This window comes from Nanorana parkeri, unplaced genomic scaffold (assembly GCF_000935625.1).
Source record: "Nanorana parkeri isolate BGI_ZX_2015 unplaced genomic scaffold, ASM93562v1 scaffold90, whole genome shotgun sequence".
Lineage (NCBI taxonomy): Eukaryota > Metazoa > Chordata > Amphibia > Anura > Dicroglossidae > Nanorana > Nanorana parkeri.
In genome coordinates, this window is record NW_017306358.1 from 1106087 (window position 1) to 1131867 (window position 25781).

Here is a 25781-nt window from a genome sequence, read left to right on the forward strand (position 1 = left end):
ATTTACTAACCTTATAAACACACCACGAACATGTATACACCTCTGTAGTGTGTTCCCTCCCAGCATGATCTATGGGTGGAATCTAAACACCTTTGTAGTGTGTACACACCCAGCAGGTGTGTTGTGCACAGCCAAGCATGAATTGCAAGGTGATGTTGTGTAAATTAGCTCTATGTTGGGTTGCTTGCGTTGATGAATGCAGGAATGTAAATGCATGAGCTAACCATTTTTGTCTAAAATGTGAAGCAGCGTTATATATGCATCATGTGCATGATTTTTCCATGTATGGCATTATTGGAAATATGCTTTTAGAGACTTTTTGGTTGATAAATACGTTTTGCTGTGTGAAAATCACACGCACCTGGTGCGTGCGTGTGTTTAGGTTAGTAAATCTCCCCCACAGACTCAGAGCAGGCATTAAGCCAGTGAAATCAGAACTCAGGCTCTGCTTACCTTTTTTTTTTTACAACAGTGACATTATTAGAAGTCAGCAGATCATCATCAATGCCAGGCAACTAACATCTTTAAAAGAGGCGGTCTGCAAATTCAGCCTACATATGTCTCTATACAGGTTTCCTATAAAGCGGTATTGCTGGTATGACTAAATTAAAGGTAACATGCGAGTTTCAACATTTATCTTTCACATTGATAATGCTACTCCAAGCTCTCATCAGAGCTCCTAACACACACACAAGTTTAGTTTTAGCTTAGTCTGGTTATAGTTTGCAAAACAGAAGGACTAGCCAATCTGCACCAATTTCCGCCTTCATCGGGAAACAAGTAACCAAATGCCTAGGTATGTGGATATACAAGCAGGCCTGGAGGGAGCATGGTGTAGTATATTCTCCAATAATATATTAAGCCCTTGTATTTTCCTTAATTTATACATCCAGGATAGATTAACATAACACAAGTTAGTGTCGGAGTACAAACACACTCTAAGCTTAACTGTGATTTGCCTTCCTTAAGTTAACAGAAATGTGCTCTGTAATGCTTATAATCTCTAATGTAAGATTTCATGGCAGATTATAAATATATTCAGACTATTATGTTATATTCTATTTGATCAGGTAATGCAAATGTATAATGCTAGTAAGGTCAGTAGATGAGAGGGCTGGCAATAAATGATTTGCTGAATAAAAAATTGTTCTGGAAAAAGCCAAGCATAGGCTTTGCATCTTTGTACATCTCTGCAATAAAAAAGTATTTTTTTTAAAAGGAAACCTGTAATAGGAAAACATGGAGCCCGCCATTGCTAGTTTCGTGACTGTCATGCTGATACTCTGGCATCAATACTTAAAATCATTGATCAAGGATCTTTGACCTTTCCACAACTTTCCTGACCTGCACATGGTCTGGGTCAGTGACAGAAGTTGGTGGGTTAATATTCAAGCATTGTCAGTAGGTCAGCAACTGCAGCCATTATATTTCCCTCATGACAGATTTACTTTATAGAGACTCTTCCTCCATAACTGATCCTTTCTTTTGATATCACAAAGAACCTAGCAGATTGCACATTGCCTGTCTCTTTATCAGAAATGTTGCTAAAAGAAGCAACACTTAAGATGACATATCCACTAATCCGCTGTCAGAAGACCTATCAGCACTTATGCATAGTAGTGTAAGAACACATGCTGTTGTAATTTAAAGCTGGCCACATGCAGGGGGGGTTACTATTCATCTGAAACTAATCAGACCTTTCAAACATCGTCTTTACTGAGAACAATCATCTTCTGCTTAGTGGATTTCATAGGAGCACACCATAACGTAAACAGACCTAGATTTATGATGAGACCTAACTGTCCTGATGCTAAAGTGACAAAATGTTAGTAAGCCGGTGCACTTCCAGTAATGCTGAAAGTACAATTTTTCGCCTAACATTGCGGTGCATCCAAAGTTTCTCTCCTTCCCACTGGGCACTGCACTGTGTCCCCTCTGACATAGAGCAGCATCCAGCAGGGAGGAGAGAAACCTTCAGGAGGCCGAGCAGGGCAAGGAGAGCACTGTCAAGCATGTCACAGGAGGCCGAGCTCCCCTCCCGCACTGCCCCGTTTGGACTCCTGTGACAGGCAGAGACTCAGGATGGAGAGTGGGGAGGAGACAGCTGTCAGCTGAAACAGGAGGCTGAGCTCTCCTCCCTCACACCCCCAGCTCTGCATCCTGTGCCAGCTGAAGGAGTCAGGATGGAGAGCGGTTACAAACACTCAATGATTAGCTGACCCCCTAGGATATGCGTACTAATATTCAGATCCAATTGGTTAGTTCACATGTAACGTGGCTACCAGGAGCATAGTGTTTTATGACATCAGAGACTAAAATATCTGATGTACCCTGTCTAGTAGACATGTAGTGAAATACAAGAATCAGGAAGGCAGAGCACTAGGGTTAATTATATAAAGGCAAATAGGCTGTTCCCTTGGCAAAGTGAATTCTCACATTGCAAGGGAATTTTTTCTTAGTTTAGTGAATGATGTGAAGTTCTGCTGACTTCCATCATCCAATCATGTGTAGGCTAACTACTGTTTTTTAATTTCTCTTGCATGTGATTGGGTATTCGTTGCAAAGTCAATTTTCACCACATTTACTAAGCTAAGTGAAAATCCCCTTTGCAAAGTAAACATGCTCTAGACATTTAGTAAATTAACCCTGATTTGTAGCAGAAACTACATTTAAGTAATAACATACATTTAACCTAATTTAATATCAATTTGGATTTATGCCAATCAGTGTTAACAATAAGTGATACATTGTGTTGCAGTAGAACAAGAGTTCAGTAACCCATTTTGCGGATTTCAGACATTTGCATTGTTCTGTACAGAAGCAACCTCTAAACCTTGTGTAATTTGTATTCATTCCACCAATCTAAAAGACTGGTGCCAATGCCTTTCTTAGCACTTTCAGATACTTGATAATATATACAAGGTGCTGCGGGAAAAAGCATTTTTGCTTTACAAGAACTGACTTCTGATCAGCAATTTAACCAAAGATGCAAACTCTGCAGAGCCAACAGCTGTTCACCTTTTGTGTACACATTCATTTATGTTCCAAACCAAGATGGATAGGTTTCACTAAGATAATTCTGCATCCTATAAAAAAATGCTGACCTAAACTTGCAAACAAGTGTTTATTGGTGTTGTTTTTAAAATACAATTTCAGTTCCTGCTGATAGATTGATATTCACAGCACTGAAAGCGCAATGAAATGTACAGTACATGCCATGCTTTATTAAAAATGATTAGGTGTAGGGTTGCACAGATACCAAGTACAGTACTCGGTACAAGTACGAGTACATGTACCGATACTTTCCAGCTCCAAGACTAGACTAGAGAAAAGTTCAAAAATTAGGAGGCCGCTGTCATTTGTAAGGAGCACACGGAGCTCCCGGGATTTGTACATCTCTGTCATAATGTATAATTTTGTTTTTATAAATGTAAATAAAGGGATGCACAGATACCAGTTTTGCGAGTACGAGTACTGATACTTGCCGAGTACTTACAAGTACGAGTACTGATACATTTTTGTTTATTGTCATGTGACAGTTTTTCTAAAACAATACAGACTAATGATTTCAGGACAGTGGTGGAGCGCCAGAGCTAGGTCCCAGCTGCAACCCTGGTAGTTCTCATGAAAATGCCAAGTATCTGCACTGGTACTCGAAAAGTATCTGTGCATCCCTAATTAGGTGTATAAAACATAGTTAAACATTTTCGTAATGTAATGATTAGCCAGTTGTAGTTCAAAATAATCTATTCGATAAAATATTCATAGTTACCAATATTTTCTAAACTATTTAATATAAATAATAAATATGTTTACCCGACCCAATATTGTCTAAAGTGACAAAGGATCCCATAAAATGCTAATGTCAATATATAAACCTAAGTGGCTTATAAAATACTACATTCGTACTGAATGTTTCTCTGCATTAAAAAAAGACTGCTGACGTATGAAAGTCTACAATAGCCTAAAATGTATGAGTTCTTTATTGGTGATCAGGTTGAAAAACACAGAATTATTAAGAGCACAAATCAAGGGTAAACTTTTAAAATATGGGATTCCACCCTGAAAATTAGGAAAGCAGTGTGTCTATTCAAAGAGGTGGACATGGCTACTATAAAAAAAAGTAGTTTAATTTACAGTGACATGACTATTGTGGATCTGCTCTCCATAATATTCCTTTCTTTTAATGTGTCACTGTTTATGTGTAAAATTATATATATTGGAAACATTTCTTATTATAGCATATTGTTTTGATTTAATTTTTTCAGTTTTAGTTTGCAAAGTCTAAGGCCCCTTTCACATGAACGGTCCGATCAGTTCCGCCTGTCAGTTTTAAAACCGGACCCGATCGGACGCTCTATGGAAGTCTATGGGCAGCCGGGTTTAAACTGATGAGCGTCTGTTTAGATCTTGCCGGACCGGAAGTAATCTGATGTAAATGGACGCATGCCATTTACATCAGATTCCCCGTAGACTTGGGTGGGCTCTGGCACTTTCAGTTTTTTCCTCCATCACAAGATGGAGGAAAAAACTGTATGGACACGGCTGTCACAGCAGTGACATCCGATCTGTGCCGCTCTGATCAGGAAAGGATCTGTTGATGTATCCTCTCCTGATCGGCCAGTGTGAAAGAGGCCTAAGAGATAGCAAGGTAGATAGGGAGACGATAGATAGGTAGATAGATAGATAGATAGATAGATAGATAGATAGATAGATAGATAGATAAACAAGACAGACATTCTATCTTAAATATTTTATTTGAACACACATTACCCACTTATTGAGAATCTATGCTCAAATGTTAACATGCTGAACTCCAGTTATGCAGCTTTATGTATGCTTACCTTGGTCCAGCTTGGCCCAATGTTAATATACATATTTTATACCTGGAAGGGCCAGAGAGATTCTGTAAAACACTGTAGTGGTTGATGCTAATGCAATGCTTTACAGTAATCTTCCAGGTCCTGTACTGCCTCTATGATGAGCAACTTCTTCTTTGCTATGAAAACACAAAGGGTCACATGGTTGGCTTGAGTGGCCAGGGGATATATTTATACCTGGAGCTTTAAAGCTATGTTAACAGTCTTGTAATAAATTAAAGATGGAATCTCTGATTATTTAGATTTGGTGTTCACCTCCTTTAGCATAGATCATATGACTACATTTAAGGTTTTAGTCACATGACTGGCATAGAAGGAACTTTTCCGTAAAGAAACAGCGTTAATTAAGCATATGAATAAAGGTCTGCTATTAATGAATAAACAGCTGCTACTATACCTTCCATCTCTATCCCAATCGTACACTTCTATTTTAATTGTTCTGTCAACAAAAATAAATGAAAATGCATTACACAATGTGAAATGAATATAGTATTCAGACAATGATGATGAGTGATATCACAATGTGTTCCTATCTATAGTATCTATTAACTAATACATACAGATTAAATTCTATAGCTAAGGCAATGAATCATTCAGAATAAAACACAGATTTTTCTTTTCATTTGTAGCGTCTTGTTTAATGAAAACACATCTATTAACACACCATAATTTAAAAAAATAAAGTTGCAATGGATAAAAATCTTCCCCTTTTAGTGAATAGACCTGCTAATCACACAATATCATCTGACTAGAAAGGAATTAAAACATTTTATTTAGTCCAATACAAAATAAATAAGAAAAATATAAACAAAACATTATACATTCTCTTTACATGTCCACTTCACACATCTAGTAATATTTTTTTGAAAATGTGAGGTTTTACTGTGTTTATGTATGACATACACACAGGTTCACTTCACTATTCACATCCATATTTAACAACATAATAAAATTCCATTAGAGCTGGCCCCAGAATGGACTACATTTAAAGTAAACTGTGCCATTACTCTTGCTAAACCATCTAACATTACACGTGTATAGAGGGATTTGTAAGCTCTTTATGTATGCTCTTTATTTCTCTCATGTCATAGCTCTCTAGTAATCCCTAGACAGCAGTTGTGAAAACTCTGTAAAAATCTATTTTACCTTCAAAAGGCCCGTGTGCAATCTTTGTCGCCATTTAGTATGTCCTTATAAAATCATCGCTCTTTTCCAGATTGGCTGAAATTATAATTTTTCCTCTACTGCCTGAAGTTAACCAATAAAAAAATCAGTAAATCCAGCCAATGGAAAAAGAATGGATGAAGAATGCTCAAGAAAAAGGAGGTAAAGTCCATTTTTAGCCACTTCACTACCAGAGCCATTTTTACATTTTGTGTACACATGATAAAATGCACATTTGAGGCCTGAAAATGTATGCAACTCTTTATCAAAACCCACATTTTCTGTAAAAATACACTAAAGTTAATTTTAGTGTACACAATTACAATATAATACCCATTTTAGGTCAAATGCACAAAATGAGGTTACACAATAAATAGATAGCAAACATGCCTTAAAATTGAATGCACATGTGAAACGGCAACAAACATTGGTATTCAAAACTGTCCATTGGTGACACTTTAGAAACCTTTTCTGGTTATCAGTTTAAAATTAATAGTGAAAAATGGCTCTAGAGTTCTTGCTTTCACTAACATGAGGCACAATCTCAATTTCTGGATGTAGATGCATGCCACTCACATTTACACATGCATGTGTGTGGCTTTGGGAGTTTTAAAAATAATCATTTTTTTTTCATGTCGCTTTAATTTTGTAAAACTTTTTTTTACACTTAACCCCTTATGTGGTAGCATAGTAGAAATGGCCAGTCCTCTTTAAGGAGACATCAGGGGTCTATTAGATCATGCTTGATTAGCTCTGTACCCAGAAGTGATGACATCCTTATTGCTTCTGCATTCATTCACTTGACTTGAGGGCAGATCAGTAAATAGGTGCACCTTTCTTTGCTCCACCCACCATGCCTGTCCCGGGCCCACAGAAAGACCTGTGTAGCCTTGGATACATGGCAGGGGCAGTCCAGCGAAGATGGGGGATGGCACCTTCAGGTGGGGTGGTGGAAGTAATCAGGCGGCCTATGAAATTTAAGCACACTCCCGGCTCCTAAAGCAGCCAGGAGTATGTTTAAAATGTCCTGCTACCAGTCAACGTTTATAAACAATGCTGGAACACAAGTGCCTAAACTTAATTCTCACAGCTGTTATCTAGGGATTGCTACAGAGCTGTAATATAAGAAAGGAAACAATAAAGCATTTACAACATTCTCTATGCATTTAGGTACTTCTAGATGGATAGCAATAGCCAGGATCACTTTAAGATCCTGTTATTAAAAATGTTGCAGCAAGTATATATTTAAAATGTGGCACTTGTGGCAGAAACATATAGTAATCTGGAATCGGCTGTCCCAAAAAGTCAAATTATTGTGTATGAAATGGCTACAAGCCACATCAGCTAATTTTAAATAAACAGAGCAAGTTATTAAAGGACAACTATGGGGTTAGGGCTTTTCCCCATAGTTCTCCTTAGGGTAATGGGAGGACACAAACTAGCGTCCTCCCGTCACCCAAAGCTCAGTATACCGCGAGCCACAGCTCGCGGTATACTGAGACGACGCAGCTGAAGCGGATCCCGACAATTATGTCTGGATCCGCCCAGCTGCGTGAGTGACAGCTGGCTCTGCCTATCTAGAGGCAGAGCCAGCTGTACTCGCCCCCGTCCATTCCGCCAGTCAGCACTGGAGGATCGGAGCGGGGAAGGGGGAATCGAGTCCCTCCCCTGTCACGGCAGAGAGCCGTGACAGGATCGAGAAGTGAGCAAACACCGCTATGTGTTCGCTCACTTCCCGGTCTACTGAGCCGACCTGTGACAGTCTCATTGTCACAGGTCAGCTATAACTATGAGGATGAGTGAAACGCACTCACCTCATAGTTCTCCTTTAACTTTAATTCCAGAAAAAACAAGCACTGATGGACTGCTACATATAGACCCGCATCGGGATCGGCACTGGTATCTGAACATCCCTAGCACAGTATATACTATCCAGTTATAACATCAGCATTGTAATACAGGAATACAGTACTTGTTAATTTGAGTTACTGACCTAGGATAAGCATGCTGTAAATGAGTGTCAGAAAAGAAGTTAGAATTCTTTATCTCTATACTTGTTCTGGGTTAGTGATTCAGACTGCATTGAAGTCAAAGCTTCAGCATGACAGCCTAGAGAGTATGGCAATGATGGCAGCCTCCATTATTCTCTTCTGACAGTTTACCTTTAACAACTGATTAGATAAGATATCAGCAATAAGAATATTGGGGGATGGGGAGCATTTATCAAAACTGGAGCAGACAAAATCTGGAGTAGTTACCCATACAAAATGAAAGAGGGAAGCTGACTGGTTACTATGGACAACTGCTCCAGATTGTCTGCTCCAATTTTGATAAATTATTCTTGTTTTTAATGAGTTGGCAGACTTGCATTATGAGAAAAAGCAGTAAAGCATAACCCTTATGAAAAACAGCAAAGTATAAACCAGAGCCTATATGTATATTGTGCAAACATGGCTGTACCCAAAAACATTAACACAAGAATTACATTATTTCCAACAACCTGATATCATTTACATATTATCTTCAAAGTGTTAAGACTAAATATTCTGTTTAAAATATGTTGATTTAAAAACATTATAATGTTGTGTAAAAGGAATATATCACCACCAAAATGGTACTTTGGCATGTAGCAACTCACTAATTAGAAACTGTTAGTAAAATTTTTCCTCTAAGAAAAAATGATCTTCTTCTGAGCATTGTTACTAAGCATTACTACATTCAATGTGGCCTTTAAAACTAAAATCTGAACTGTCCATACTATATGTAAAAAACACTGATTTGGCAGCAGTAATTTGAATCTTAGCTGTAAACGGGATTTTTTTGCAATCTGCTTTACAACATTACATCATTATATGTGGCTGGCACACTTTAAAGTGTATCTGTATGGGCAATACATATAACTAGGTTACCTGACCATTAATTAGAAGGCACTACAAGGTTATGTGGGGGAAAAGGTTATTTCAGGTGCCACTAGAAGTTCTTTTGTAGCTCCTTTTGTAGCTTTTGACTCTACTGATGTGTTGGTATCTGCATAGGCTTATGCAAGTTTCCAGGTTTGACCTGACAAAGACCAAGTGTGGAAGTGTGGCACTATGTCACTCAGTGTTGCACTATGAGAGGGGGAGAACATGGACTTGTTTTTATTATCCTCCAGAAACCAGGGTACTTTGGGGACTGTGACAGCACCCAGGGGGCTTTTTTTTTTTCTTACAAAGCAGGTATTGATTAAGCACCCTGTAGTTCCTGCTATTTAGTACTGATCTCACCTGAGTAGTTTTACTCCAAGAATAGGCTTGGTTTAAATAGAACTTGTAGTGGTTTTCATGTATTTTATTTATATATTATGTTCAAGAATACTTTTCTCCATAATTTATAGGCATACAGTTAGTGCTGGCCTTTGTTGTAGAAAGTACATCAAGCTTTACAGAGTAGCATCAAGGGGGTTATTCACTATTGATCCAAAGGATACAGCCGTAGCTTTGGCTGATTCTTCGGCTCTCTTCAGGGTTCAGTCTCTTCAGGGTTCAGTCGAACCGAAGGGCTGCTGTACGGGCTATTCACTATAGCCCTACAGCAGTCGAAGGCGGCCGAGCGGCTCAGCCAGAGCCGAAGCAGGGCGGAAGACGGTGATCTCACGGCTCTCTCCGCCCAGTTGTAATGACAGATCAGCGTCCTCGGGACGCTGATCTGTCATTAAACAATAACAACTGGGTTGAGGCGGCCATGGCGTCACGGTCGGCTCCGCCCAGTTGTTATTCATTGTTTCATTGTTATTCATTGGAAGACTGTAGCAGGTGCCGGCCAATAGGAAACAGTTGGGCGGAGCTAGCTGGCACTGCTAGCTTCACCCATTTTGTTTTTTTTTTCTTCTTTAAAATATCTTTATTTATTTTTTACTTTTCCTATTTTTGATCATTTTAAAAATTATTTTTCAACCTTTTTTTATATACACTATTTTCACTTATTTTTTATTCTGCTCGGTACCACGGAGTTACCGAGCAGAATAGCCGAGCCGAATATATTCACTATGAGAATAGGGGTGAACCTGCAGCGATTGAGCTGCCGGAGATTCGGCCCAGCTAATCCAGATGTTGGATCGGCTGAGTCGAAGTCCCTCTGCACTCTTTCTACAGCTGAAATCAGCTGTACAAGCCAGAAGTGAAAAGCTGAACAGCATTCGGCTTCACTTCACTTCGGCTGGGTTATTCACTTGGCTGCCTTTGGCAGCTTTGGGAATAACCCTCAAATCACATTATTTTAAACATTTGTCAAATAAAGATGATAAACTCATGTTTTATATCATTTTTCTTTAACGGAATACCAAATTTCTAATTTTTATGGGAAGAGTCTCTGGAAGTGTTTGTGCTTTGTGTTAACATACTTTCAGGACATTTGCCCTTTCCTTATATTTGTTAAATGTTCTAGAATTTTCTTAATGGAATTCTTTTCACAACACTAGAACTGAAAATATCACAATACAGCCGTTACAAATTGGTAAAAGATCAGAATGTGTCAGTGTCTTACCTGTCAAAATCCCCATTGCACAAAGCTCTGACTGGAATCTTAAATGCCTGCCAGACTGGGTTTAATGTGTTCTTTACTACTTCTGTCTTGTGGCAAATTGTAAAGCTGAAAAAGATAATCATTGGAATTAAATGTCAAGTGTTAAATGTTAAAAAGTCATCTCTTAGTATAAAAACTGAATCTAGTTAAAACCATCCAATTTTTATATATGGCACAATACTTTGCAAAGACATGAAATGATTGATATGTTGCCTCTTATCTAAAATACATATTCTAAAGCAGGGGTGCCCACAAGGTCGATCGCGATCTACCAGTCGATCGCATAGCGATCACTGGTAGATCGCCATGTCCTCTCCTCCCGCCGCTTCTCTGGATCCCAGCTGCTCTCCCCAGCGGGGATCCGAGACGAAGTGAAGGAACCGGCGGCGGTGGAGGGCGGAGATGCTGTCACAGAACTAATGCAGAGCGGTGAGGAGAGAGAGAGACGCTCGGCCAGGATCTGACAGAGAGCGGTGAGGAGAGAGAGAGACGCTCGGCCAGGATCTGACAGCCGGCGCCTCTCTCTCCCCTCACTGCTCGTAAGGAGAGGACAGTGCGATCTACCAGTGATCACGATCGACCTTGTGGGCACCCCTGGTATAAAGCCTTGGTTCTCAACTGGTGGGTCATGACCCAAAAGTGGGTCGCGGCATGCCTTCCACTTTTCTATGCGAGAGGCTTCTCAGCCTCCCACTAGCGCTGCACTGTTAGTTCTCCTGCTGAGCAGCCATTCAAAATATGCTGCCTGACACCGAGTGTCAGCTTGAGGAGCGATGGGATGGGGCTATGGCCGCGGGGGAGCTCCATCCATACGTGCATTGATTACAGCTCCCTCACATGTCCTGTAGAGGTGCCTGGACCGGAGTGACGTCATATTCTGGCTCCTGGCACCTCTACAGGGTGCACAAAGGAGCAGCACAAGCAATTCACATATGGCTGGAGCTCCGTCACAGCACAGCAGCCAACACTGGACCCCAGGCTAAGGATCCACTCCAGTTCTCGTAAATGCAACATTTTTGGGATTGTGTATGTGTGTTTGAGAATGTGAGTGTGTGAGATTGTGTCTGTGTATGTATCAGGGGTGTGGACATTTTTCAAAAAACTACTTGTCCAAGGGCTAAAAGAGTACAAGTACTTGCCCAAATACTCTGTACCTGTGCATCCCTAATCAAAACTGTATTGTCTGTGCTAAATAGCGCTTCTCATTGGTCAGCGTGGTCCCCAGACCACGCTGACCAATGAGTGCTTGCAATTTGCGAGCGACATTCAAAATGCATAGGGCAAGACTGCGATGCACAGTACGGGGTAAGGACAGTACACCTGTAACGGCGGAGGGTAAGGACTGTTTGCCGAAAGGTAAGTATAGCCGGGGGGTGGGGTTTTTTGGGAGAGACGGGGGCCAGATTTGATCGGGTAAATCCATTTTCCCATATTACCTGGGAAAGTGAACTTGCCCTTTAATGCACATTGTGCGTGTGAGAGAGTTCTGCTGCCTCGCTACCACAATATGGCACAGTGAAAAGGTGGCAGCACTCAACTCACACACACAATGTCCTATGCGTGCGTTTATTTGCATGCAGATGGCGGGGGCATCAAGGTTGGTTTTCATTTTTTTATTTTATTTTTTACATTGTCACTTTTTTTAAAATATAATTATTTATTTTTTACTTTTTTATAACTTTTTTACCCCCACCTAATTGTATTCCTATCACATGGGGATTTAAAATCCTCTAAGTGATAGTTTGGAGGTTACAGGTTCTCTTTATGGAACCTGCCCTCCAACACAGAACTGATGTTCTGTGTAGTTCCTGACAGCTGAGACAGGTGGCGCTGTGATTACAGCGCCACGGTCTCAGTGATAACACAGAGCTCATGTTCCGTGGTCTCGGGTTCGCCAGAGGAGCGGGGGATCCCGAAAACCACAGGGGGGGGGTGTGTGTGTGTGTGTGTGTGTGGACAGAATCGCTTCTCGTTTAATTCAAGTGATCTGATAAATGATCAGATCACCTGAAAACAAGCGGCGGCTCCACACTGTACACTTAACTTAGCCTGTACACCCCTGATGTATGTATGTCAGTGTTTTTGAGGGCCCATTCAAACAGTGTGTTAAACTGCACCACGCAATCGCACCTACCATGCATTAAGGTAACGCAAGCTCCATTGCAGTGCCACTTGGGTTGTGACTTAATGACCAAGGACAAATGTGGGTCCTGAGGTTACACAGGTTGAGAACCACTGGTACAAAGTATAGTTTGGTTGTCAAGAAGCTTTTATGAGGTGTAGAGTAATTCTCATGGTTTAGTCTGACTCCCAAGTTGTTAAAAGGCTCATGAAGTCTAAAAAGCAGCAAATACTTACAGGTCTATTCCCAAAAGGGTGAAGAGTTTGGAGAAGGCAGCAGAAGAGAACTATCTAGGCCAAAATAGCCTATTTAGGAAACATTCGCAAATTCAGCTCACTTTCCAGTTCAGCTATGTTGTCCTAGATTAGGGGTAGCCAAACTCCGGCCCTCCAGCTGTGGTGGAACTACAAATCCCATGAGGCATTGCGAGATTCTCACAGCCACAGACATGACTCCCGGAAATAGATGCATCATGGGATTTGTAGTTTCACCCCAGCTGGAGGGCCGGAGTTTGGCTAGCCCTGTCCTAGATTGTTCACTTCTCCTGCCTTCAACAAACTCTTCACCCTTTTGTGAATAATCTTGTTAGTATGGGCAACATAAAACCACATTCTATGCAGTTTTCTTAAACTTGTAATCAGTATATCTCTGTACAAACATCTAAGTGACAACAGCTGGAGTATTAGGTGCATCAACCAATCTCTATACCAAAAATGTTCTGCATGGCTCTTTCAGAAAAAGTATTTGGAAATAGTATTGTCCATTAAAGTAAGAAAAGATGATTCTGAATGCAGCAATTTTAAAGAGAATAGGTTGTTTTTCTATTTGTTTAAGACTGGATTTTCAATATTTTTTACAAGTCAAGTAAACACATGCAGCTAATTGGTACAATTAAATTGGAAACTCATGTAGTTACAAAGTTCCTTTGGTTGAAAAAAAAAAAGGCAAATGTCCTACCTTTCACACAGTAGATGTGGCCAAGGGGAATGCCCTGCGCAACTGAGGTTTAGATAAGGAAAGCACATTCCTTCCGGATGCAAATTAAATTAATTTGGATTTTTATTTCACTACTACTATTTGGTTACTTTGGAAATCTTTAAAGAAACAGCATTGCTCAAAATCTAGTGTGTTACACTGCATTCAGTTTGTGCATAGCAGCAAAAGCAATATTAATCTATTTATCTCTCTCATATTTGTACTTCCCCATAAGACAGCTTTGAAATTTACATTATGTCTTCATATCAATATAAATTTCCCACACTTCAGCTTATATTTAAAGAACATTTCTTATGTTATTGGTTATTCGTAAATCCTGGCAATGCCCACAGAACACATCATTTTTCAAGCTCTCTTTGACAGGATTTCAAATTAAGATCCAGTGAAGCATGAACACCAGCAGCAGATATTAAATAACTTACCTGCCATCCTCATTGCTTCTGAAAAATACTAGGAAGGGGTCAGATTTTCCAAAAAAATCTTTCTTGTCAAGTTTATTGGCACAAAACTGCATTAACACAGCATCCTAATGAAGACAAAAAACGGATATATTATTGAGGCAAAAACAGAATTAGGCATATGTAAACCAGTTTGCCGGATTTGTTCTGATGTTCAGTACTGAACGATGTAAACAGCCAGTTTGCAAGTTTAAAGCTCACTGGCTAAAACACTCCATGTTATGGAAAAGTATTTGTTTAACTAACCAACGTATGATCACCAGTGATTCGAAATTTAAAGCAACCCTTTCATTTCCAATGTTTACTTTTGCCAAGTATGAACTATTAAGTTTAACAACTAGCCGGTGTATACCCAGTGTAAAAAAAATCTATTCAAGTCTTTCTACAGAAACCTAGTTAGTTCCCCAATTTGAGGCTTCCATCTTGCACAACATAGAATGGGTGAAACTATGATGTCACAATCTACATGTTAAAGACCTCTCCTCCCTACTTGTTCTAGCCATGTGTCACTTCTCTAAGCATACATCAGAAGTGAGAGGGTGCGGTTAGAAATGGAAATGACAGCCTAGCTGATACTTGGGACCAAGTATCATTTATAAATGTAGTCTGCTTTAGAGGAAAAAGAACATTTAAAACCAGTGATAGAGTGGATTATGAAGCTATGACTTTGTTCAATGGAATGAGGAATGGAAAAGTTCCCCTAATTATAGGGATGAAGGGGTGTTTCCATTTATGCAGTCATCCTGCTTGTTGAGTCCTGCATAATGTAAACTGTTATTTGAAATAAAATGGTCAGCGTGAAATAAAGATGGAGAGGTTATCCAGCAAGACAGCCAGTTGTAAACTAACACTGAAACTAACACTGAAAGCATGAAAAGCACAATTCTATGATGTTTAAATGTTACCGTTTAAATGGAGTGAACATTTAAGTCCAATCCTTTGCTTTAAAGGAATCAAAATTTCCATTCTTTAAGCATGAAAAGCACAAGCTCTGGTCAGATAATTTGGGTCTTTTCATGAATTCTATGATGTTTAAATGTTACCGTTTAAATGGAGTGAACATTTAAGTCCAATCCTTTGCTTTAAAGGAATCAAAATTTCCATTCTTTAATTAACACCTTTTAGGGCCATTATATTTAGAAGTACAGAACATCTACATCCCCAGACCTTAAAACTAATTAAAATCAACCAAGAAGTATTTTGGAAAGCACATGCAATTTTTTTTATGGGGCAATTTTCTTATGGCTAGGAAAATGAATTTCCCCATTTTCAGGAATGGCTACTTGACATGGATAACACGTCATAATTGTAATTATTCAAAGTATAGAAACGCCACATGTTAGTTTTAGACCTTTTTGTAAATTTAAAACTATTCCTGTTCCCTACTGAACAAGAGTATTTCTCTTCAAGGTATGGATCCCCATAAATAAATTAATAAATTTCATGCAAAGATATTTTGAATAATAGCCACACATTAGATATTTTTAGTATGCAAGTATTAGGTTTGCAATTCCAAAATACATTAGAAAAATATTACAATCTGTTTTGAACTTAAGGAATCTATGTATTTTATGGCATTTATTTTCAGCCTTACGTATAATGCAGCAGATGGGCAGATTTTAGTAAGAAAACAGGAGGTCACATGTATTTGCCCATAATAAATACATTTTAAGTTAAAGAACATACTATCCCCAAGGGTTTGGTTTGTGGCCAAGAAAGAATCCACAATTGCAAAAGTACCATCCCCTAGTTTGTTTCAGTCAACGTACATGGCTGCACACTGTAGTGCGGGTCCACTTTCTGTCCAGTTGTATGTTAATGGTCGTTAATTTGAGATTGGACATTTGGTGCACTGCCACTCGAGGTATGTACTTTATTCTATTTCTTGTGTGACCTACCATAAATATGTTGGGAGAACTATGAGATGGTCATGTAACTGTTTAATGAACTATCTGTCTAATATTATGACCAATAAAAATACCAACATAGAATGCCATTTCATGGATAATTATCAATTCTCTTATGCTAAAAATTAGGGGAGGTGCTAGGTTTTTCTTACTTAGTAAAAGAGAAGTATATTGGATCTTTAACTTAGTGATCCAAAATCTCAACATTTGAATAGGACCTTACCCACTATTATGCATGATTTAAAAATATATTCTGGATCTCTTTCTTTATTTTTGTTTGTTCCATCTCTTTCTTCTTTCCAGGTTTTGTTCACTCTTTTTTACATCTCCCTCCTCCTCTCTCCCCATTTTCCCTTCCCCGTCCATTCTCCCACTTTGCTACTTTAAACCTCCCCTTTTTCCTTCCTCCTCTCCCCTTTTTCACTTCCTTCTTTTCTCTTTTTTTCCTTTCTTCCCACCCCCTCTTTATTCTTATTGTTTCTTTTTTCCCTCTCTCACCTTTTATCCCCCCTCCTCCCCTCCCTTCTCCTTCACACTTCATGCCTTTTGGGTTCAGCTCTTGATCTTTTATAGATCAAAATAAATTGGAGAGATATATAAAATTATATCATCCACTTTGCCCTTGTACTCTATTAGATTTGTTCTTATTTGTGTTTGGCTTTGACATATTTGTAGTCATGTTGAAGATTTTCTGTCACAAACAGTTTATTAAGGTTTTTCAAGAAAAGAAATAACAAAAGGTACATTAGAAAGCAGAAAGATACCAATGGATGTTTGGGAAAACATTTAAAGGTAACATCTCAGATAAATAATTTGTATATCAGGTAACAGGTCTATAAACTGAGACTGAGAAAATGCTTTAAAACATAAATGGGATCTTTATAAACATAAACTAAGAGGAAAAAATAAGTCACAGCAGATCAAGGGCTTGGGGAGTTTTAATATTCCATCCAATTCCACAGAGACATCATCATTACGGTAGCAATAACTAATGCCAAGGGAGAGGAAAGTAAAGGGCATGGGAGAAGAGAGTGACCAGAGAGAATAGGACATCACAAAGAAGTAGAAGAGAAAAAAGGGGGAGGACAGAGAGGGAAGAGAGTTAGAGAAGAGTAGGGTCTCTCAAGGTGGGGGGTGGGAAGAACCTGCAACGGCATAGATGGGTAATCAAAGGGTCAATAAAATGTGGTCTGGACAAGAACATCCCAGGTATTCCACCTAAGGTTTGGGGACCAAATCTTAAGAATTTTGTTATGAATGTCATTAAGAATAGCAGTAAGTTTCTCACTGACCATAGTACCAGAGACCAGTTGTCACAACCTCACCAAAACGAAGGGTAGGCTGCTGCCGCGATCTCGCTATGGTCTCCCTGGTAGCCAGGAAAATGTGGTGGACTAGCACTCCCTCAGTTCTGGTGAGAGTCGAAATTTTTGCATTTAACAGAATCTCTCATGCATTCCGTACAAATTTGCAATGAAGAATTAATCTAATAAGGTTGTATGCGCTAATCCACAGTTTGTGTACTCTGGGGCACTCCCGCCAATTATGGAACATAGTACCGCAGCATACACATCAACTGAAACATGCAGATGGTACTGTAGGGGCAAATTTAGATCCTGTCTGGTGTCACGTACCATCTTAACATTATCTTATAAGAATTTAAATGAGGCTAAAACATTTTGTGAACTCTTAGCCACTTGGGCCCATATGTAAGTTCAGTCTGATTGTTCAGGGATAATTCCCAGGTCTTGCTACTTTCTAACCATGTAAGCATGTTTAGGAAATTGTTTTGAAGCAGTAAGATCCCTACACAAGGAAGACATTAAGACCATGTTGAAGATTTTCAATAAAAGTTTAGGACTTTGGGATTTTTTATCAATGGAATTTTGTACTGTACAATTATCTTTGTCTTGACTTTATATTAGTATGGGATGTGTTGGTAGCGTGGTGTAGCTTTTTGTGACTTGATGTTTATATGGTATGTATCCCTTTAATAAAAGAGCTTTTCCTCCCTGCTCTCCCTATATCTGTGATCAAGCCTGTATTGGGTGAGACGATGGAGAGGGGTGGTCCTAGATGGGGCGGTAGTGTGCTACATCCGGGTTCAATAAGGTTGGATGTCATCTGATACCATTGGTGTGTGACGTCTTGCTTTTCTACTCACTACATAAAGCATGACTGGCCTTTCATGGTTGGCACCCATAGTTACAGAGGCGGGGGAATTTCATGATGGCTTAAAATGGTGACATTTTTCTAGATGGCTAAATGAGCTAATCTAGTTTGCATTAAAATGTGATGGGTAAATCTTGTTTAATTGGAATTTCTGTATTATGCAGTATTTGGATCCTGATGGATGCTGATGGATGAATCTTGTTTAAATGATGGGTAAGTTATGTTTGTTATTGGAATCTATTACATGTTATGCTGCTGTGAATCGGCAAATCTTTTTTTTAAAACCATGGGTGAATCCTCTTTAATAATTCTAGGTGAACAGCGCACTACTCTTTGAAAATGATAGTCGACTGCTATCATTAAAAAGTCAAGCATTTTTTTAAAAACCCCGCCGCATTTTCAATCAGGATTCAGGAAATATCACCTGAAAAAGAGGCCAGCATATTTTAAAAGCTTTTACTAAAATTAATTTATTTAGCCAATAAATGGTATCACACTAAATCCAAATGTCTACAGTGAATCCTCTGACAATTAATGCTATAAGATACAGATGAACTAACATCCAGAAACCATTAACTCGACAAATAGCACAATAAATCCTTTATAAACAGTCCCCTATGGCAGTGGTTCTCAACCTGTGCAACATCAGGACCCACATTTGTCCTTGGTCATGAAGTCCCGACCCACCAGTTGAGAACCACGGCTCTGTAGACACAGATCTATAATCAATAATTTTATAGAAATCTGCTATTTCTAAACGTTCTGGTTGCTCTCCACTGACAGTCCGATCCCAGAGTCTGCACAGCGATCACCTGGGGAGCCACTGACAGCCCCATCATCCAGCTTTGCTCCGTTTCTTCCAGGACCTGCCCGCATGGCTCTCCCCTCTCCTACCACACCGGCTACAGCGGCGGCAGGTACACCCCTGGGGGTTTGACTGCAGAAACTTTTCTGCCCATGCCCCTCTCTCTGCTCCTCCATGGCTGTAGCTGCTGCAGCAACATCTGGCAGTGCGGCAGGAGAACTAACACTGTTGCGCTAGGAGGGGACCTCTCCCCTAGAGCAGCAGAAGGCATGCGGCGACCTACTCAACAGGGGGCTGCGACCCACAGGAGAGCCACTGCCCTATGACAACTGACTGATTTTAAATTTAATTTGTTGTCTTTTTAAATTATATTTATACTGCTGGTTTTACTTGTGTGAAAAAAAGTATACTTAGAATAGCATTAGAATGAAACCTTCTCTTGCTTGTTTTATATGAAAGAGATAATTTAAGGCCCCCACGTTGGGACTTGTAAGCTGAAAAAGTCTCTCAAATGGAGAATCATCAAAAAAAAGACAGTAGACAACAAAATTGTCTCACTTAAGTTACTCTCATACATTACAGCATACAGCTGCTCTGACACATCCCTCTGGACCTGAAGCTTAATAATGCAAACTAAATTTCCCTCCAACCCAGTCATTTATCAATTTCCATTCATACACTTCCTAATGTTGCTAAATATACCCTAGAAATACATGGCACAAATAATGGCACACTGAATATGATATGTTGTGAATGCTTCTTTTTGCTAAACCTACTAATAGATGTATACAATATCTAGTCTAGGTTTACTGCAATTTGAAACTCCTATGACTTCCTTTTTCATTAGTTCACCTATAGCCATTTAAAAAAATGTTTTGGATAAAGTGGAGAAAGGTTAAAACCTGTCAGATTGTTAATGTTGTCTGTGTCCTCACTAGGAAAATGTAACCTCTCTATTTGTCCTGGTGATCATTGTAACTAGGACTGAAAGTGACGAGAAATCCAAAATTTTAAGGGAAAAAAATGAAGGGAAATCTTTCATCAAAGATACCTGCTCTAGTGAGAACTTTGGAGAGATTTCCACACACAATCTGCCGTGTCTTGGGGACAGAAAATAGAGGTAAGTCTCGCCAATGGAGTGAAACAAAAAGAGAAAAACGCATCAAAGGTTTAATCTTCCCTGACTAAAACGAAAACTATTTAAAAAAAACTGAGATAAGTTATATTTCCTTGGGAATTGGAGCTAACAGTGAATAGTAACTTGCTGTGTTGCTCTCTATGTGTACATGTAGTGTTATTTCTTGCCGTGCCGCAAGTAGATCTGACTTGTTATGTTCCTCATTGTATTAGCTGGTATTATGTGCTGTATTATCCTCCTATACAGAAGCAGTAAGGAGTATGAAAGGGGAGTACAGACTTTAGTCTTATGCTATGCAGTGTGACCAGGACTGCAAACACATATAACACACAGCATCTGGCAAACTATATTTTAGCATCCACATGTAGGTACAGCTGTGTGGATTAGTTTAGACAGGCAGGATGTCTGTTAAATGTGCATCACTATTGAGTGGGTGTTACTGCAGTGAGGTGGTGGCTCCACCGGGTTCCTTCCAAAAGCCAATGTAGAGGAAGAATAAAAACCAAAGATGGTCAAGTGACCTCTTTTCTTTCAGGGAAGAAAGCTGCACAGCATGTGACATTTGTTACTATAAACTCTCACAGGGTATTTTTAAGGTGAGGGGGGCAATGATTTCCACAAAAATCTTTAACTTCCATATAAATAGCAGTTATACAAGATAAAATGGTAATCACTCCATCTGTAAAGACACCAGATTTAACAATTTAGGACAAGCGTCACCTGATTGAAAATGAAAATTTCACAAATCTAGCTGCAAGTTTACTTTGCGTACAGTCATTATATGCAGAACCTGGGGACCTGTAAATGAAATAGATGTTACTTACTCTGCAATTATTCAGCTCTTCAGCAGTGACAATAATGGCTCCACAGTTCTTTCCTGGAATTCCTCTATTTAAAATAAAAAAGTTAATGAATAAATACATCCTTCCACCAGACTCTTAGTTTTATGAATCTTCACAAACCATTTACAAGTAAAAGCCTTAGTGTTAAAAAAGAAAAATTGCTGGCCAGAAGCCTTTTATGTCAGAAGAGACTTTGTATGTAACTTCTGCAATAAATGCTTCTTACCTGCCTGCCAGCAAAGTTTTTTCTACATGCACACTGAGCCACAAGAGCACAGATCAGTGTGCATTTTTAGCATGCCTTGGTGTCGGAATGAATTTACTCCCATGTAGACACAGAAGTTCCATTATCCCGAGCGACCAATCAAGATGGTTGAAGATGCCAAACCCAAAAAAACACCTGACGAAGATTGAATCAAGGGCAAGGGAGCTTTTTTTATGGAGAGAAGGGGAGTATAGAAGACTTTAGTTCAACTTTAACAAACTGCAAACATTTTCTGTCTGCTAGACAGATGCTTATATTGCTTGCACATATCAACATTTAGCTCTAATTACCATAATCCAAATACCATAATGTCAAGCACATGACACAGGAGTTAGTTGAAGCATTTTACTGTAGGTCTGAATTGAAGTAAATGATGCAGCTTGAAATCAACAGACATAACTGATGCTGTGAATCTAGTGTAGTTAAGATGTTAGCGCAGTAAGTTGCTGCCAGATGGTGTTGCAGACACCCACCTCGATTTATGGAAGTTGTTACAGTCTGATGCCGATGGCCTAATTCACACTTCTTTCGAATCATCTGTGTTCTCTAAGATGTAAGTTGTCTGTTAGGACTTATTGTGAGGAGTAATACCTCCTTTGGGGGCCATATATTTACTGACTGGTTGCTTAGGCATTGGATGTTATGAGTGCATCAGTTCATGTTTGTGTTGCTAGGTTTGAGAAACACAGTGATGTAAGACTTGTGGTACATTTTTCCAAATTTTGTTTTCAGCAAACACTACATGTCTAGGTTTTCAAAACCTAGCAAAATGCTTGCACACCTGAAAGACCAAATAGCCAAGCATAGGAAAAGTATTGTGAAATATTAATTTCCACACACTAAAGAGTGGACAAAATATATTGGGAACACAAAACTACCTATCATCAAATGCCCTTGTCACTATAGGAAAGGGGCATTTGTTCACAGCTCATTGCAATTAAAAAGACAAGGGACACTCCTTTTGAGGAACATATTTTGGACAGGAAGACAGATGGTTCAAATAATAATATATATAATATAATAATAATGGTCCCTAAAAAGCGATAGGGCCTTCAACACTACTTATTGGCAAAACATAATCTTGCTGTAACATCCTTTAACCCTTGTCATCGCCCGACTGAGGTTTATGTTTAGTAAACAGAAAACAATCACACCTTAAGCTATGTATTACATGAGCATTTAATTGCGCCTTTTGAATGACACAAAATGGTTTAAATGCCAGATAATTTCCTACCCTCGTTTGACATGAAGAATCTATTTGGATGAGCCATGAAGTTTTCTCATGAATAATCAGCAAATGTATTACTAACATCACAGGCATATTGTACTTGAAATATTGCTATGCTATAGCTAAATAAATTCAGCTTACCATTCTATCCAATACATTTATCTATCTGTTTCCTTTTGGGCAGAAGAACGGTATTGTATTATGTTAGCCATTGGCAAATGCAGGAAGTTTGGGGTTTAAGTGTTACCCTTACTGGCTAAGTTAAGTAGAAGAGTTCAAAGACATCTCAAAAGCTTGCAGCTTTAATATCTTAAGTTAGTAATTAAAGGGTATTGGTTAAATGCCAAACCTTCTGTTTCCATTTGGCAAGCTCACACAAATGCACTCTTGCAGTATTTTTAAAGTAACCATACAAAATTGGAAAATTTATTAAATCGCTAAAAAAAAATGTAATATGCAAAACTATTTTTTTAACCATTACCAACATTCTACAGTATTACAGATGCACAATTGTGACATAATATGGTGTTGTATTTGGCACTGGTGCTGAAAGAAGTAAACATAGTTTTAATATTTTTGTTATGTATATTATCGTAACTGGTACCGATGGAAATGACAATAATGGCTGTTGACTGAAGTGAGATCTCTTTTGAGTCAGCTCTTGTCATTTGGAAATGTAGACAAGAGAAATAAAATTGTGCCTTTCTATGGCAAAACTGTAAATGACAGATACAGCACTAAGCAGTGACCTGGAACTGATCTTCCTGAAAGATGGAGTGCCATAGAATGTACTCATATTCCACTAAATGTTTTAAAGAAAAGATAAAGTCACATACACAATCCGGCTCCTATAATGAAGGATTAACTGTACCTTGAAAACACTGGTACATATACCTTCCTAAAGTCCTTATGCATACATTTTATTTTTAACAGCACTGCATATGCTTATATCACCATAAATTCTGCAGTTTTGAGTCCTCCCAGGTTTGTGCAATATCGGAGCCCTGAAGAAGGGGATACATTTGGACCCTCAAAACGTGTTGGCTGTTTTGTATTGTCTTGCTTAACAAACACCAGTATTAAAAGTATTTGGACTCTTAGCTTATTGGTCTGGGTCATTTTGGACTTGTATACAATTCTTTAGAATTGTGAAACCTATATGATCACAATATTACATGCATCCTTGAGGTTGATCATATCATGCCTACTACAGCAGTTTAAAATAACCATGTGCCTTGCTCCCCCACAACCCACTTATACTAACCATACCTTACACTCTGTTTGGCTGCCTGGAGGAAAGAAAAATAGCCAATATATCTCCCAATATGCAGTGTTGGTTGACTGGGCACCCACGTGCTAGGCCCCAGTGGTATCACAAATGATAAATATAAAGGCAGAAAGCCAACAGCTCTGTGTAAGCTCTGAACAGAGCAACCTGGAGCTGACATAAGCATTCTTCTCTTTACTCCTGAGGCAGAATAAAGTGGTAGGGGAGAAAAGTAAGCTGAGTATAATTAGAGGTGCATCTCATGGGCATATGAGTCTTAGAAAATAAGTGGAATGCATCTTCTTATAAGCAGATGGGGTATTGCAAAAATACCCGCTCTGCTTTTGAACTGTCCCTACTGCAGTAAGCAAAAGGGGTCCATCCATCCAGATGCCACTCAGGATGAGGAGCAGCACAACATATAAAATAACGTTCAGTCAAGCACAGTGTGAAAATGTGGACAATGTACCCATTATCAGAAAATAGGAAGTTTAAAACTGGAAATTCCCTTTAAACTGGCAGCTGATAATTCTGACCGAAGAGGAAACGATTTTCTACAAAAGATGGGTGTGACCAATAAAGTGGGTGTCGCTTAATTATGTATGGTTGGCAGTGTCACACCTTTCCCCCTATGCCTTGCTATGGTTAAGACAAAGTATGGCCTTGGGGTATACCATAGAGATAGTGTGAGTAAAATAAGTCCCATCACTTATGTCAATGTGAGTAAAATATGACCCACTGTTAGTGCCAGTGGGAGAATAAATAAGCCCCAAATCAGTGTTAGCAGTTGAACATATGTTGGTATCAATGGAAGTAAAATAGACTCCATGATTGGTGCCACACTGACATCAACCATGACGCTTAGTTTATCCTACTTATTTTATGGCTCCAACAAAAAGACTTATTCTACATGTATTGACACTATTGTTGGTATCTGTGGGAGTAAAATAAACCCTTTATTGTTGTTGTATGTGGGACCAAAAATATCCTACATCTCTGGTGTCAGTGGGAGCAAAATAATTCCTTTATTGATGGTGTTATTGGAAGCAAGATAAGTCCAATGTTTCCACATGTGTTCAGTGCTTAGTTACCTCATCACATACTCCCACACTGATGCTCTGCCTCTCTCCTTCTGATTAGTACTATGCTGTTACTGTCAGGCAGGAGATCATTAGGCCTGACAGTCCCAACATAACTGCAGCACCAGGTGCTGGAATGCACACACCTCACTGCCACTCTGAACAGCCTCCTGGTCTGGGTGCAGAGTGTGGAAACTGCAGTACAGTGTGCAAAATCCAATGCTGTCCTACAGGATCTGGTACACTTGGAAGCTATGGTAAAATATGTTGGAAATTATCATTCCATTAATGGCACTTGAAAAAGAATCAATGGAGGGAAAATGCTCTTTACAACTGATAACATAAACTCTTAGCACAGAGCACCTTCCTCTACACCTGTCCCTCAAACATTCCCTTGAGCCTCTGTGCTATTCCTCCAATTCCTTGTACTTGAGAACATACAAACCCCTGCACCCATCCAACAATAGAATTGCCCAGAGCCTGAGCAACCTTTCAGCAAGCTCAGGCATTGTCATATGTATGTGGAAGGGATTCTGCAAATTATTATACAGATAACGACCATTAAAACAGTGCTAAGGGAACAAACCTGGAGATACATTCTTGGTGGTCATGTCCTACTGCTAGTTTAATGTGATTTTTTCCCCACATTTTATTGTTAAAGCAAATGATAATGACATAACCAACAACTGTGCAAACATTTTTTAATGACAGAAAGTGAGAAGAACCTAACAGGTGGCATAAATTAAACAAAGTTACAAAATATCACTGCGACAAGACAGTCCTTACAATAACACTCTTCCCTTCATGTTTGCATCCACTTCTCTTTTTGGGCTTAGACACAGTTTAATGGCTTAATTAATTAGCATAAAACTTTTATTAGATTTTAGTGACTGGG

General features: G+C 39.1%; 1 protein-coding gene across 1 annotated transcript in view; it reads right to left on the minus strand.

Moving 5' to 3' along the window:
- CPNE8 (copine 8) overlaps nucleotides 1-25781 on the minus strand; it is a 189005-nt gene that overhangs the window by 62220 nt on the left and 101004 nt on the right. Inside the window, exons 7-10 of the mRNA XM_018552507.1 lie at nucleotides 21030-21093; nucleotides 14148-14251; nucleotides 10569-10673; nucleotides 5278-5319 (exon numbers count right to left, since the gene is read on the minus strand). Coding sequence (XP_018408009.1) covers nucleotides 5278-5319; nucleotides 10569-10673; nucleotides 14148-14251; nucleotides 21030-21093 — 315 coding nt within the window. The remainder of the gene's footprint in view (nucleotides 1-5277; nucleotides 5320-10568; nucleotides 10674-14147; nucleotides 14252-21029; nucleotides 21094-25781) is intronic.